The sequence below is a fragment of the Sarcophilus harrisii genome, chromosome 1, assembly GCF_902635505.1.
Source record: "Sarcophilus harrisii chromosome 1, mSarHar1.11, whole genome shotgun sequence".
Classification (NCBI taxonomy): Eukaryota; Metazoa; Chordata; class Mammalia; order Dasyuromorphia; family Dasyuridae; genus Sarcophilus; species Sarcophilus harrisii.
Window position 1 is genome coordinate 173,115,303 of NC_045426.1, and position 16,211 is coordinate 173,131,513.

The 16,211-nt window shown below is 38.2% G+C and overlaps 2 protein-coding genes across 2 annotated transcripts; both read right to left on the reverse strand.

The window, feature by feature from the left end:
• Positions 1-253: 253 nt before the first annotated feature.
• On the reverse strand, positions 254-4,789 carry LOC100918522 (40S ribosomal protein S23-like). The gene is given in 4 exon segments (XM_012541394.3): positions 254-495; positions 993-1,113; positions 4,395-4,604; positions 4,707-4,789. Coding segments are annotated over 4 exon segments (561 nt in total). The 3' UTR covers positions 254-348.
• A 1,849-nt stretch (positions 4,790-6,638) lies between these two features.
• Positions 6,639-9,224, reverse strand: LOC100915652 (40S ribosomal protein S23). Its single transcript, XM_003759873.4, has 4 exons — positions 9,124-9,224; positions 7,911-8,070; positions 6,974-7,094; positions 6,639-6,830 (listed from the first exon to the last, which is right to left on the reverse strand). The coding sequence occupies exons 1-4, from the start codon at positions 9,125-9,127 to the stop codon at positions 6,684-6,686; spliced, it is 432 nt and encodes a 143-aa protein (XP_003759921.1). The 5' UTR covers positions 9,128-9,224; the 3' UTR covers positions 6,639-6,683.
• Between the last annotated feature and the right edge of the window lie 6,987 nt (positions 9,225-16,211).

Consider the following 16,211-nt stretch of genomic DNA (forward strand, 5'->3'; position numbering starts at 1 on the left):
GTTTCCAGTTTCTAGCCACTACAAAAAGGGCTGCCACAAACATTCGTGCACATACAGGTCCCTTTCCCTTTATAATCTCTTTGGGATATAAGCCCAGTAGTAACACTGCTGGATCAAAGGGTATGCACAGTTTGAAAACTTTTTGAGCATAGTTCCAAACTACTCTCCAGAATGGTTGGATTCGTTCACAACTCCACCAACAATGCATCAATGTCCCAGTTTTCCCGCATCCCCTCCAACAATCATCATTTTTTCCTGTCATCTTAGCCAATCTGACAGGTGTGTAGTGGTATCTTAGAGTTGTCAGACATTCTTTAAATGAAGAAAAACTTTATTGTAAGAATCACTTTATGATCTTGGTCTCTCCTTTTTGCCTTTGTACAAAGCTAGAAGAGAAACACTGGCTACTTTTACAACTTTGAAGCGAACTCCAGGAATATCACTCACAGCATGGCCCTTTCAGCCAAAACCAGCCACTAATACTTCATCATTTTCCTGTAATAAAAAATAAGAAATCATATACAAGAATGCAAGTTAAAATTTGTATATCTATTAGATCACAAATGTTTTAATTCAGCTATGCTATCAATTAAAGAAATATTACCAACTTTTCTAAGAAAGTTTTTTTAGTCAGAAGAAAAGCATGCATACTCATTATTGAGGTTTCCCGTATCTTTGTTTCAAATAAACACCAAAAACCAAATGATTTAATTTGAATAGTTTTAAACCAGTTTACATCAGTATGTAATAAACAATATAAAAATAATTAACAATTTTTATTAAACATTAATGGTCATTTGGGGCAGACCATTACCTATAATAGTAGGTATATAATTTTTTTTAATAATTAATTTTGTAAAAGAGTAACTCTTCTAGAGATTAAGTATTTTTCATGATTACAAATTCAAAATGTCGTCTAAAAGAAAGTAAAAGGACCAGCTTCCCCAACAACTACCCACTAAATTTACTGTTTGTGTAAAAAAATCAATTACCTCAATAAAGTTTAAACAGCCATCGTTTGGAACAAAGGCTGTGATTTTCTTGCCATTCTTGATCAGCTGGACTCTCACACATTTCCTGATGGCAGAATTTGGCTGCTTAGCCTCCACACCCCTGAAATTAATTGTGTTTAAAAAATTCATTAATTTGAAACTTTCCTTCCAACTTCTTAAAGGAACAAAGTCTCAATTAACCATATTTCTAAGAATGAGGTACTCTGGATATTAAAGGATTCACCTGAAATCCTGTTTCAACCTTTGTTGCTAAAAATCTAACACATTAGTATACTTTCTTCTTTTTGGTTAGGCAGTTAGTTAGGGTTCAATGATTTGTCCAGGATCACACAGTTAGTAAAGTGTTAAATGTCTGAGGCCTTTGAACTCAGGTTCTCCTGACTCCAGGTCAGATGCTTTATCCACTACACCATCTAGTTGCCCCCCCCCCCCCCCCCTCCATAGTATAGTTCCTTAATTAGAAAATAATTCACACTCACATAGTACTTTATGGTTTATAGAATGCTTCTTTTCACACTGTAAACAAGGAAGTAATTGGACTCAGAATCCTACGCCCATCACTGTCCTCATTATACTCACCCCACTGTTACCCCACAAAGCGAAAGTAAGCTTAGGTGCTAATGGAAGAGATTATAATGCTTTGTTGTTACTTTTAAATTGCAAACTCGACATAAAATCGTTAGAAAGGCCCTTATAGTTCATATAGTCAAAAGCTGTAGAGAGAGGAAACTTTTGAGTTGTTGCACAGAGGTGGGTTCAAGCACTTAGGGCTAATTACCGATTGGACAATACTCTATGGGCATGTGCTTGGGGAATGGCCCTTCCATTATCCTGTGCTGGCTCGATAATTGGTGTATACGGAGAATTGTAGGAGGAACTAGGGGGTGGAATAAGACTAGCCAGGGTCACTCTCTGGGCAGGATATGAAGAAGGTTGGGGAGATTCTACTTCCATCCAATTCAATCCTACCCCTAAAGACTAATAAAGACTATCCTGACACCGGCTCATTCTAAGGTATCCAGGCTGCTAACACAGTCATCACAAAAAGCTATTTCCAGATAAGGAAACTGAGTCCCAGAGAAGTTAACTTGTCAGGTAGAAGAGCTAAGGTTCAAACCCAGGCCCTCTAAACCCAAATCCAATACTTCTTCCACTGCACCAACCTGTCCAATTCCAATTAAAGAATAGCATTTCAAAATTAAAAAAACAAACAAACAAAAAAACACTCTCAGAAACGGAGTACCAAATTGCTTCCCCAAAACACAAAAAGCTTATTCACTACCTGCTTAAACAGACCCTTAAATATTCTCTATTTTGAAGATTACAATACAGGGCAGCTAGGTGGCGCAGTGGATAGAGCACCAGCCCTGAAGTCAGGAGAACCTGAGTTCAAATCCGACCTCAGACACTTAACACTTCTTAGCTGTGCAACCCTGGGCAAATCACTTAATCCCAATTGCCTCTGGGGAAAAAAAAAATAGTGAAAATGTATAGGAGTAACCCCTGCTCAGCCACTGCCCAGAGAATCCTGGACAAATCCCTCAAGGCTTCATCCTTTTGGGGGTCTCCGTTTCCTCATCAGCAAAATGAAGACATGAAATGACATGACAATCACAAAGGTTCCCAGCCAGAATGCTGAAAATGATTCCTGAGCCATTTCTCATTAGTGTTTCTTAAATATTCACTTAGTTTTTACTGATTATTTTTCCAAAAGTCAGTAAGTGATCAAGGCAGCACTGAATAAAATTTCCCCCTTGTTTCAGTCACAAAGCACCTTCTCTACCACTGCCTTCAAGAAGTTTAAGGTGTAGTGGGGGCAAGGGGGAATATATAAAACAAAAACAAGTACAAAAAGCCATGTAACATGAAGGAATGGAAAGAGCACTGTATTTGAGTTCAGAGATGTGTGGGTTCTGATCCTGACTCACTTATTACCTGTGAATAAATTTGTAAACCTCCTTAGACCTCTTTCTTTAAATATAAAAAGATTTAGTTGTACTGGAGGATCTAAGGGCCCTCTCAACTCTAAATCATACTTAGTAAAAAGCACTAGTAAAATTTAAAGTGCAAGAGTCCAGGGAACTTTGCGGGGGGGGGGGGGGGGGGGGGGGGGGGGGGGGGGGGGGGGGGGGGGAAGGAGGGAGTGAATCATGAGGGGACAGGATTAGGCAAGGATAAGAAGCAGGAAGAGCATGGAGAAATGAAAGCAGGGGTTTTTCTTATGGGACCAAATATTAAGAAGTTGGTGCTCCACTGGAGATGTCACCTGTAAAATGTCTATTTATTTATTTAGAAGCAGAAAAGAAGCCAATGAAGGTTTTGAAGCAATGATTAGATATGGTTAGACCTATGCTTTTGAAGACTCCTCTTTTGGTAGTGTCTAGGAGCATGAGGACCAATTAGGAGTCAACTAAAAGCAGAATTCAGGAGTTAGAAGATCCAGTTCTGAATCCAGATTCTGTCACTTGCTTATTATGTGGCTTCAGGCAGGCAAGTCTCTTACCTCTTGGAGGAAAAAAAAGAGTAGCTAGAGCAGAGCAGGAATAGAAAGAGGACTGACATATTTCCTCTGGCTCTCCTAGCTGCCTGGGATGCTCTTCCTTCTCATCCCCACCTCTAGCTTCCTTCAAGTCCCAGCTAAAATCCCAAGAAACCTTTTCTAATCCCTCTTAATTCCAGTGGCTTCCCTTTATTATTTCCACATATACATCTATATATGCATCCGTATTTACACACACAAGGGGGGGAGGGTGTGAGGGGGGGAGAGAAGAGACAAGAGTCACATTTCTCTCCCATTAGATTGTAAGCCCCTTGGGAGCAGGCGGTCGGATGTTTCTTGCTGTCTTTAGCACTTACCTGGCACGTGGGAAGTGCTTAATAAATATTCAATGGCTAACTGGGACTAAAATAGGGTGTCTGCTGCCAAATCCAGCACTTTCTATGGCTTTCATATAGCCTGGCCCACCCTAGTTCGAATCCTTCTCACCGATCTATCCCCAATTTCCCCTCTTCAGCTTCATCAGTTCATCCTCTACACCCCTGCCAGAAGCCAATCCTAACGGAGCCCTAACAAACTTCCCCCCAATAAACCCCTGTGGCTTCCACGTTACCTCTAGGATTAAGAAGCAAACTTCAGTTAGACGTGCCACTTCCCACCAGGAGCCTCCAGTCTAGTTGCCGCCCCCTCCCCTCTTCCGGACTCTGTACAAGAACGCGCGCCCTCCGGCCTTCCCCTCCCCGCCGGTGATCCTCAAGACTGGGTGACCCCGAGGCCGGAAGCCTCCCCAAGGACTGGCAGTAGCAGGTTCACTTCCCATCCCCCAAACGCCCCCAGAACGGACGCCGGCACACGGGATCCACTCGGCGGGGGCGCGCACTCACACTTTTTCCAGGACGATGCCCTTGGCGTGCGAGGCGCCCCCGAAGGGGTTGGCTTTGAGCGCCGTGCCCAAGTGGGCCTTCTTGTACTGCTTGTCGTGCCATTTCTGGTCCCGCCGGTGGCTGCGCAGCTTCCGGGCCGTGCGGAGCCCGCGGCACTTGCCTGAAAAGAGGCACAGAGCGGTGGAGCCCGAAGCCGAAACTCTCACCCTGCTCCGCTACCGGCTTGCTGCGCTCACCCATTTTAGCACTAGCGCGTCGCTGTGAGCGCCCGGCAAGAATGAACTACGCAAGCGCTAGTCAGGGAGAAAGCGCGAACTGGGCGGAGGACCCCGGCCCTCCACGCTCCCCACTCCCAAGGCTGACCGAGGCAGCGCCTGAACGCCAAAGCCATACATATTTTCAGGAAGGACCAGGCAAGTCAGGAGCGGGCCCGTCGAGAGGAAAGGACCTCCTCCTGCTCGGCGTGGCCAGTCTTCTCCCTAGCGTCTGGTTTCTTTTGCCGATGCTTCGAATCCCCGCGTACGATTTTTGCAGGGATTACCATTGATTAAAAACGCCCCCACGGGTCAGACTAGATAGCTCATAGGATTAAGTGCTGGGCCTGGAGTCAGCGAACATCAATTGCTGGGTATGCGATCCAAGCAACCCTAATTCCTAAGGCTCCGGCGGCCCAACTGGCATCACGGATTGGACATGACTAAACAATTAAACTAACTTTCTTTCAGTAGTCTGGAATGTAATTAGTGATGATGTAAATGATGAGGAAACTGAGGCTTTAAGAGGTTGAGATTCCTGCAGTTTTCATGATTTTAAACCTACCCAGGGAAGGCGGCAACTCAGGGCCACAAAGCTGTCCATAAGGCCACAGTGATTTAGAAAACCACACTCAATTCTTTTTATTATTGTACAAAGACATTGAAATCAGACATTTTAAATGTGGCTCAAATTTTCAGGAGCGTTGCTTCCCAGTGTTTGCACCGGTCTTAAAAGATGACAGGTAGTTGGCAGCAGACTGAGCCTGTCCCTGGAATTCAAGACGGTAGTGAAAAGGAAGCCCAAACAACTGGACCCAAATCCCATCTCTGATGCTTGCTATGACTTTGCAAGTTACTCAGTTGAGATGGAGAAGGCCTCTGTAGGTAAGATAACAGCTTCAAATAATTGAGTACTGTTTTTAATACCAAAATTATATACCTCTCACCTACATTATCACATTTGATCCTTGCAAGTGAAAAACCATCAAAATTTAATTTTTCAAGCAGATACTAAGGGAAAGCTTTTCATGGTCCATTAATGAGGACCGAAACATCCCATTTTATGAGTAAACTGAAACCCCCCCAAAACCTAGCCTGTCACAAAGCAGTAAAAACCAGTTCATTATAACTACTCTGTCTCCCAAAGCCATTCTAAGTTACTGCACTATTTCCTTTCAGGATATATTCTTATCCTTCTCTCCACTGCCTTCAGAGAAAGGAACTCGAGACAAAAAATTAAGACAAATATTATTCCTTAATCAATTGTATAGAATGTGAAATTGCAATCCAAATCACTCAAATATGAACCTCTTAGCAGTAATGGCCAGTTTCTGAGTTTCTTGGGAAGTATACTCAGGGGGCTAAATGTTGCAGTACTTGGCCTGTTACTGACATAACAGATCATTTTAGATTTAGACACATGTCCCTACACAATCCAAAACAAATGACAAAACTGGGACAAATCCATCTTAGCTCCAGCATAAAAGTGTTGGGCAGGCTAAATATTGACGTGGGTATACACAGACAAGCTTAAGTCCTCTTTTATACAAGTATTGACAATGTTGGTCTTTAAAGTATTGCTATTTAAATTGCCATCCTCATTTGAAATAAAAGCTTATTTCCATTCAACGGAACCCAGTAAATATTTTAACTCAAGCATTCTTCCTTAGTACTCATGATGCAAGCAGATTAAAATATCCAGTTCAAATGCTTGATATATCTACTTGGAATTTAAAGTAATGAAAGGAAAAATTTGGCCTGCTTGATTCCTATCATCTTCAAGCAGAATGTAATCTGCTTGAAAGCAGAAACTATTTCAATCTTATTTGTACCCAGCATAGTAGATACTTAAATGTTTGGCGATCGGTACACATCATTCAACCACTACCAACTATTAAACAGTTTTGTTCACAGTTATAAGACAGGCACAGCTCAGATATTCCAACTTTTAAGAACCATCTTATATGGGTAAAAAAAGTCACACACATTGTTACATGAAAATGTTTTTTACTATGACAAAGACATCATACAATTTTTATGATCTTGGTCTTTCCTTCTTGCCTTTGTATAAGGCCAGAAGGGAAACATTGGCAACTTTTACAACCTTGAAGCGGACTCCGGGAATGTCACCAACAGCATGACCTTTTCGACCAAATCCAGCAACCAAGACTTCATCGTTTTCCTAAAAGAAAAACATAACTTATTTCCTGCATACTTACAACAGACTCAAAGATAATGTGTTCTTTAGCCTTATTCCTTTTTATTAAGAAGAAAATGTCAAATGGGAATAATTATAATGGATTAAATTGAAATCACTAGAAATACCTCAATAAAATTCAAGCAGCCATCATTAGGAACAAAGGCAGTGATTTTTTTGCCATTCTTAATCAGCTGGACTCTCACACACTTCCTGATGGCAGAATTGGGCTGCTTGGCTTCCACACCACTAAAATAAAATAAACCACAGAAACTGAGTTACCAAAACAACTTTTTACTTCAATGAAAGTTTATTAAATCCCCTTGAAAACTAAATGCACAATAAAAATATTATGCATGTAGTTTCTTTTTAGACAAAGGCATTTACATTTAAAAATTCATCACCGCAAATATAAGGTGGCTAGAATTCAACTACTTTTGAAAACCCTTATTTTTATTGTGGAAATTTTTTTTTTTAACTTTTATTTATTTTGAATTTAAGCCCAAAGCAGGAAAGCATATGAAGAAAACACTATAAGTTAAAAATGTCTTAAGAATTGTCCAGATGACACTATGCTATCTCAATCTTTTTACCACTTGTGAAATTACAAGTCCAAAAAGCCTCCTATGAAATTAATACAACACTGATGTTTCTGACAGGGCTCAGATTACAAGTATATAAATCTCATTTCCACAACTATCTAAAATAGTCAAGGCAAAAAATTCTCAACTTCTGCCCATCATTTGTTTGCTTATTTTCTTCCCCATCAGACAGCATCTTTGTATCCCCTGAATTTATTATAGTGCCTAGCACAGAATGGGTGCTTAAGGTTAAGTGATTTATCTCAAGTCAAAGGACTACTATGTGTTACAGGAAGATATTAATTCCACACCTTTCCAATTCCATGGCCATTTCATGCAACTGTCAAACTTGTTTATATGTCATTCGTAATTAATTAAATTAAAATCCATATAGATAATATACATTATATATGTATAATATAAAAAATAAACAATAATTAATAAATTAAAATTTGTAAAGAAGCACCTATCTTCTCCCACTTACACTTTTTCTAAGACAATCCCTTTTGCATGGGATGCCCCACCAAAAGGATTAGCCTTCAGGGCAGTGCCCAAATGAGCTTTCTTGTATTGCTTGTCATGCCACTTCTGATCTCTTCTGTGGCTGCGGAGCTTTCTAGCTGTACGAAGACCACGGCACTTACCTACAAAAGAATATTGCAAGTTTTAAATTAATCTAAAAAAAAAAAAATCTCAATTTTTTTGTAAGTTAACAATATAAATTTTGAGAAACACGGCATGCTTTTTGTTTACACTTCACTAGATGTCTCTGGTCCCAAATTTCCAAATCCCTATCTTTAAACCTCTCTGTACCCAACAGGAGCTTCACTTCTCTCAGGTGTAAAATATAGGGGTTGGAACCAATTACTTTAAGGTGTTACTACAACTCAAATCTACATTGTTTTTCCTATTCTTTAACTGCTATTACTTTTGTTTTTCCTATTCTTTAACTGCTATTACTTTCCATTTACTCTGAGTAAGTTTTGTCATTAAATATTTATAAAACCCATCTTTAGGACACACTAGAGACCAGAGTCTAGTTTTTGCCTTTCCTTGTGCCCCAATTTCTGGTAATAAGTACTTAATTTCCGATTAATAAACGTTTATTCTTTTACTCATATCTTTTCCAAAACAACGGGGAAACTCAATTTTCGTTCACAATAATTGGCAAATCCTTGACAAATAACCAAAAATTTAGGGCAAAGGCCGACTTTCCTCTTTTTTATAAACGCACAAGCCGTCATGAGCTTTTGAGGGATTCACAAAAAATAACCGGCACAACTAGGAGAAAAAAATACTTGGTTAGTTACTCCGTGGCTCTGCCTCCTAAAAGTTTATAAATAGGCCAGGATGAGTTACCGGTTGGGTCTAAAAGCCATTAAAGGCTAAAGTAAAGGTCCAATTTAAGAAAGCCAAAGGTTAGTAAGGATTTTGCTGGCAGATAACAATCTTTCGGGGGCGCCGAGCTCACGCACCCTTTCCCAAGATCGAGGCCCCGGGCCTGCAGCAGCCACGGGCACCCGGCCCCGGCCTCCGCTCCTACCCCAGCCTCCCGCCACGTGCCACGGACGCCAGTAACTCTTTCCCCCGCTTCCCCTCGCACCTCGGCGGGCCCATTCCTATGTTCTTAGAGACCCCGTCCCGCAAGCTCGCGACCCCTACCCCGACCGCTCGGGTCCCTTAGCTCCGGTGCTTACCCATGTTGCCGCCGTCAGAGCAGAGAGCAAAGAGAGAAGGAAGGAAGGAAGGAAGCGCCCACAATCCCCTTCGCCTGCGAGCTCAATCAGGACCCTCCTTAGGGCTGTCTGCGCCGAGCCTGACAAAAATCACGTCGTAGTTGTTTGGGAAGACGGTCGATGGATTTACTTTTGGGAGCCAGAATCCGAGTCTTTTTACTAAAACGATAATAAAATTAATTTCTAAAGCGCAGAGAAGCAGAAAAGAAACTACAACTCCCATAAGCTGACGGGCACGCTAAGAAGACCCTACGCCGATAGCGCATGCGCGCAATACAGGGTCTGCCAGTTTCTGAAGCCCAGCTGGAACCTGGCGGAAGTAGGCACCACGTGGCTACAAGGACTGCCGAATAATAAAATACGCAGAAGAATAGTTAAAGGACCAACTTCGGGTCTATTGTGCTTGGGCGAAGGATGATTCGGTCGGTGAAATCGGCTTCTTTCCCCATAGCCTACACATATTTCTTGGCCTTCCCATTGTTCGAAAACTTTCTTTTGACCCCATTCCCCCTCAAACTATCTTCACGTTCTCATTCTCCCCTCCCCCCTTTGCAGTGTGGCGTCCGCTCGCCCTCCCGCGGCGCCCACTGAATGAGCCAATCCTGTGTTTTGTGTTACCCTCCGCTCCCGACTTCGGTGCAGGACTCGCAAATCCCCGCCGCCGCACGGCGAGCTAAGCGTCCTCGTTCCATGGGAAAATAAAGGAACGGATGGGCGGATGAACGGAATGATCGAACTTTTACAACGGGGAGAATTTTAGAGAAAAGTTGCTGGATTCCAAGGAGACCTCTTGGAAAATAGGAAAAAGTATTGGAAAAAATTGGAAAAATTATTGGAAAACAGGAAAAATGATTGGGAAAATTATTGGAAAATAGGAAAAATGATTGGGAAAATTGGAAAATAGGAAAAATGATTGGAAAAAATTGGAAAAATTATTGGGAAAATTGGAAAAATTATTGGGAAAATTGGAAAATAGGAAAAATGATTGGAAAAATAGGAAAAATTATTGGAAAAATTAGGAAAATGATTGGGAAAATTGGAAAATAGGAAAAATGATTGGAAAAAATTGGAAAATTATTGGGAAAATTGGAAAAATTATTGGGAAAATTGGAAAATAGGAAAAATGATTGGAAAAATAGGAAAAATTATTGGAAAAATTGGGAAAATTATTGGGAAAATTGGAAAAATTATTGGGAAAATTGGAAAATAGAAAAAATGATTGGGAAAATAAGAAAAATGATTGGAAAAAATTGGAAAAATTATTGGGAAAATTGGAAAAATTATTGGGAAAATTGGAAAATAGGAAAAATGATTGGGAAAATTGGAAAATAGGAAAAATGATTGGAAAAAATTGGAAAAATTATTGGGAAAATAGGAAAAATTATTGGGAAAATTGGAAAATAGGAAAAATGATTGGGAAAATAGGAAAAATTATTGGAAAAATTGGGAAAATTATTGGGAAAATTGGAAAAATTATTGGGAAAATTGGAAAATAGAAAAAATGATTGGGAAAATAAGAAAAATGATTGGAAAAAATTGGAAAAATTATTGGGAAAATTGGAAAATAGGAAAAATGATTGGGAAAATTGGAAAATAGGAAAAATTATTGGAAAAAATTGGAAAAATTATTGGGAAAATTGGAAAATAGGAAAAATTATTGGGAAAATAGGAAAAATTATTGGAAAAAATTGGGAAAATTATTGGGAAAATTGGAAAAATTATTGGGAAAATTGGAAAATAGGAAAAATGATTGGGAAAATAGGAAAAATTATTGGAAAAAATTGGAAAAATGATTGGGAAAATTGGAAAATAGGAAAAATGATTGGGAAAATTGGAAAATAGGAAAAATTATTGTAAAAAATTGGGAAAATTGTAAATTAGGAAAAATTATTGGAAAAAATTGGAAAAAATTATTGGTAAATCAGAAAAATTATTGGAAAATAATTTGGTAGCTTTTTTATCCATTTGGAATTGGCCTATTAATATCAACCTGAGATTTTTACATCCCAGGGCTTACTAGGTACACCTAGGCACACCAAGTGTGGAAAAAACTTTGCTCCTAACTTCAAGGATCTTACCTGATGAATGAAGATCACGTAAAGAAATTTTCTGTGAAATTAAAAAAAAAATTGTCAAAAAACTTTAGTTCCTACATGTGTAATAATTATTCAAAATATAGAGTAGATTGTTCTTGATTAGTTGTGTCACTCTTCAGAATTCTGAAGTGGTTTGATTTTCTTTTCTCATCTCATTTCCCAGAAAAGGAAACAGACCGATAGAATTAGGTAATTTGCCCCTCGTTACACAGTTAATAATTGTCTGAGACTAGATTTGAACTCATAAAAATTAGTTTACTTGATTGGAGGCCCACCACCCTATCCCCTGCACCACTTAGCTACTTAAATGTTTATATGTCCATATTAAATTGCTTTCCTTCTCAAGGAGGAAAGCGGGAGAAAGATAACTTGGAAATTAAAAGTTTTTCAAATGAATGTTAAAAATTTTTACATGTAATTGGGAAACAATGAAATAGAAGTAATGAAAAAAGTTTGTTACATTTAAAAAAGAAAAATTAGGATCATAATACTTACTTCACACACTTTTTATGAAACTTAAATGGATCATAATACCTACTTCATAGACTTTTTATGAAACTTAAATGAGATAATCTATCTATAAAGCACCTTATAACCTTTAAAATCACACAGATTTCAGTTATTACTAGTAATTTGTGACAAAGGATTTTCAATAAATGCTCATAACTTCTGACAACAATATCTGATGAGGGATTCTACTAAATAAATTCAAATCAATTAGACAAAATTTAATTAAGCATCTGTAGTACACAAAGGTCTATTATTATTTGCTATGGCCACAAAGATGAAAAACAATATGGTCTTTACCTGTAGCTAAGTGTAGTAGAATGGATTTGGGAAGGTAGAAGTTTCCCCTTTACTGGAGGGGATTAAGCAGAGCTGAATAACCATTTATTCAGTTTGTCCTTGAGGAGATTCTCATTCAGGCACCTTTATGCTGTAAGCACTTAATATAAATGCATGTTCCCCTCACCCTTTTACCTCTATTTATAGGAACAAAAATCAAGATGGGCATGTGGTAAAGAGAGGGAATATCTGAAAGCCCTTGTGCTCTACTACTATCCATTTAAGATCAAGAGGTTGGGTGTACTACCTAATGCATGACTTGGGCAAGAGACAACCTAGCCTAGTTCAAGGATTCTCAGGGGGAAATGAGGCAAGTTGCATCACACAAGTAAAAACACTATTATTTCAACCATTATTTCCTCTCAGATCTCTATGGCGAAAGCCCAGGACTTTAAACTCAAGAGCTGTGGTAATAGCAGGGCAGTGCTTTCCCTTCGCTGGACAAATGGCCCTTTTTCTAGTTCAGGCACCAAAGCAATGAACTGAGGAGAATTAATTACTGTGAAGGAGCCCACCTTCCTTGTCACCATCACCAACAATTGCTGACCATCTGACACTGATAGGCATGAAAACCCAAGAGTACTAATAGTGATGCTCTATCCCCCACCTTCCTGCAATTAGTCACTGAAGCAACCACCATCCTAAAAAGTGACCAGAACTATAAGGAGAGGTAAAAGAGCGGGTGCAACATGCATTTATCAAGTGCTAGATACTATGCTATATGATTTACAAACATTATCTCATTTGATCCTCACCTACCTCGGAAATAGATGCTATTATTATTCCTGTTTTATAGTTGAGGAAACACCTGCATACAGAGGTTATGTGACTTTATTCAGGATGACACAGTAAATATCTGAGGGAATCTTTGAATTCAGCTCTTCTAGATTCCAGGTCCATCCTTTCCAGAATGCACAGTATACACAGCAACATATTTATGTATGGTAGGTTATGCAAAGAACTAACATGAGATTGGTCTAGCTGTGATTGGTTATTAGTCACAAGGTAGATGAGAAGAGACAAAAAGGAGGCTTATTATCACCTTTTTTTTTGCTTATTTTAAAAAAATTATTATAGCTTTTTATTTACAAGATATATGCATAGGTAATTTTTCAGCACTGACAGTTGCAAATCCTTTTGTTCCAACTTTTTCCCTCCTTCCCCCAGATGGCAGGTTGAGCAATACATGTTAAATATGTTAAAGTCTTATTATCACTTTTGTCACCAAAAAAAGATACATTTCTGATCCTGAGGGAATAGAAAGCCTAGGTTTGTTTCTATAAAGCAAAATCTCTTATTCAAGGGAGCTAATAAGACTTAGGTGAAGTCTTTGTTTCATATTAAGGATAAAGAAGATTTTGGAGAGAATAAATTAATGAAAGATGTAATTTCCTATTACTTTATCATTAAAAAATGAGGCCATAGTTACTATGGAAATGTGCTGAGTTGAAATGTGATGAGACTTTATGTGAACAAGGAAGCAGACAATATTTGAGATTAACGATTCTATTACATGCACATGAGTAATAAATATTAAATGCTTAATTTTACCTAGTTGAATGATTAACAAGTAATTTTTCCTTTTAGATTCTTTTTACTGTGAAAGTGATGTAGGAATATCTGTTTATTCTAATTGCCCGATCTTGCATCTTATTTCTTTGCCAAGATGGAAAGTTTGGGAGAAAAGAGAAGGACAATTCCTGGTAAATTTCTGTTGCCTTATAATCTTAATAGCATTCAGGGCTGTTCTGGTGTTTCCTGTCATTATGCTTAAACCTCTGTGTAGGGTCTTAGGCTGTGGAGAGCTGACAAAGCTGTTCTTTGATTCCCTTTGTGAGATTATTGGAGAGCAGCTATAATTTTAACAAGCATATTTAAGAGTTATTATGCAGATGATGCTAACCAGCTGTTCTCTCCCTTGGCTGAGGACTGAACCAGAGGAAGTGGGTTGATATTTCAGCAGCAAGGGAAATGTTGGTTAGTAAAAAAGAAAAAAATATATTCACTAAGTAGGTTGTCAAGTACCAGAATGGGATATTTGTTAGGTTATATATGCTTATTCTCAGAAGAGCTTTTAAGAATAGAACTGAAGAGATGACTGTTTGTCAGGAGATAAGTTAGGTTTGACTTTCCTTGGAGTTAGAAAGGGGTTCCTTTTAGAGCCTTAGGATTCCAAGACACAAAAAAATCAAGATTCACACTGTCTTTTTTCTTTTTTTTTTTTTTAAGCATTGAGCATAGATGTGAAAAAATTTTTAAATGGTTCAGTATATTTTTTTCAGTCCTGTGCATATTTTCTCTTCTTGGAAATAGAGGAAAGTCAACTTCTGCTGTCTGTAGGATTTTAATGTGAGAAACAAGGGGTTTTTGTTGTTACTGTTGTTTTGTTTTGTTTTTTAAGCATTTCTTTTATAGTGGAGGAAATAAATAACTGTCCCATATTTATTATGTCTAACATCTACTTTGTATATTGAATATCTTTTCTAGAAGGATAACTATTAATCCTTTTGGGAAAAGCCCTTGACATAAGTCATATATAAGGTTTATTTAGGAGATTTTCCCAGAGCTATGGGGTGCAGGTAATGAACTCTAGAGCATGAGACTTTGATTCTTCTCTCTTTGGAGTTAAGCTCTTCAAAAACAGAAACAGATCTGCTTGAGTCCATTGCTGGAGTCTCTTTATAGGAAAAGACCTCTTAGGACTTGCCTTACATCTTGGGGTATCATCTAGGATTTGAAAGATTAATTCCAATCAGCCCAAGTTCTTCATTCCTTTTTTAGGAGCCTAACAATATGTTTATTTGGTTTATTTCTTTTAAAAAATTAACCTTCTTATTCTATCACTAGGCGACTTCTAATTTTTTTTTTTTTTTTAACCTATGGTTTTGTAGGTTTCTACTGGAGAAATTTGAGGTTCTTATGTTTCAGGGCACCTACAGAGATTTTTGTCTGGACTATCATTTGGATCTTCATCTTCATTGCTAGGCACCCATTGGAGAAAAGCATAGTTGTACTTATGTGTCAGAGTAGCGGTTCATGGATCCAGAGTTCATGGGTCCAGAGACCCAGAGTTCATGGTTCATAGGGGGTCTTTAGATAAATTTTAGTGGGGTTGATGAATGTGGTTAGAAAAAAAATCTTTATTTTCACTAATCTCTGTTAAATCTAGTATTTCTTTCTATTATTTAGTCTAAAAGGATCTTATAGACTTCACCAGACTGCCAAAGGCATCCATGTCTCAAAAAATTTTAAGGACCCTTATGCTTGAGAGAATAGATGGAACTTTCCCCAGGATAAATCAAAACCAAATCCCTAATTTCTTTCAGAATAAACCCTTGTACTCTCAAAATTCAGCTGGGAGTATACTTTCCCACTAAAAGGGTAAACTCTTTTTTCCCTTTCTTACTTAAAAAAAAAAAAATATTTTGCTAGTGTTGTTTCTTTAATGTAAATTATTGTTCCTCACTAATTGTATTAGAACTGGGGACAGGCCCTTAGAAATATAGGTGATAACTTGCACAATGCTTTTTCTTGTTGAATTTCTTCAACTTTTTATATGTAAATGATTGTCATCTCTAGGCCTACAAACAGTAGTAGGTAAGAGCCCTCACAAAATCCTGCTAAATTTGGATTTGCCTAAAGACTATGCTAAATGGATTTCTGGGAATATGTGCATGGCATTTCAGAAATCATTAACAATTGTGCCCTATACATTTGTTGAACATCTTAAATGTTAGACATTAAAGGAAACATTTGAAAAGACAAATTTCAAGATTCCCCAGGCCTCCAAAAAACTGTTCAGAATTGGGAATATGGACATATATACAAAAAGCATCCCAACTAATTTATTGACAACACCAAATTTTTAACTATTTTAGTATTAAGCATTAAATATCATTTCAAAATATTACATATTTAATAACATTTAGCTGTTTTTCATATTTAAATACTATTTTAATATACAAATTCATTTTATTTTCCTCCTGGGGAAAATTCCCCTTGATCCTCCTGGCACATGCTATTGCCTCTTCCTCAAAGTATCTTGCTGCTTCAGAAAGATGACTGACATTGAAGAGACTAATCTCTAGCCAGAAGACCCATCCACAT

Bases quoted from the DNA above. Each gene is read 5' to 3' on its own strand.
- LOC100915652 (XM_003759873.4), bottom strand. The intron at 7,095-7,910 runs GTAAGTGGGAGA...ATTTTATTTTAG, and splicing joins GGGATTGTCTTAGAAAAAGT to TGGTGTGGAAGCCAAGCAGC. The intron at 6,831-6,973 runs GTATTTCTAGTG...TTTTTCTTTTAG, and splicing joins GCTGCTTGAATTTTATTGAG to GAAAACGATGAAGTCTTGGT.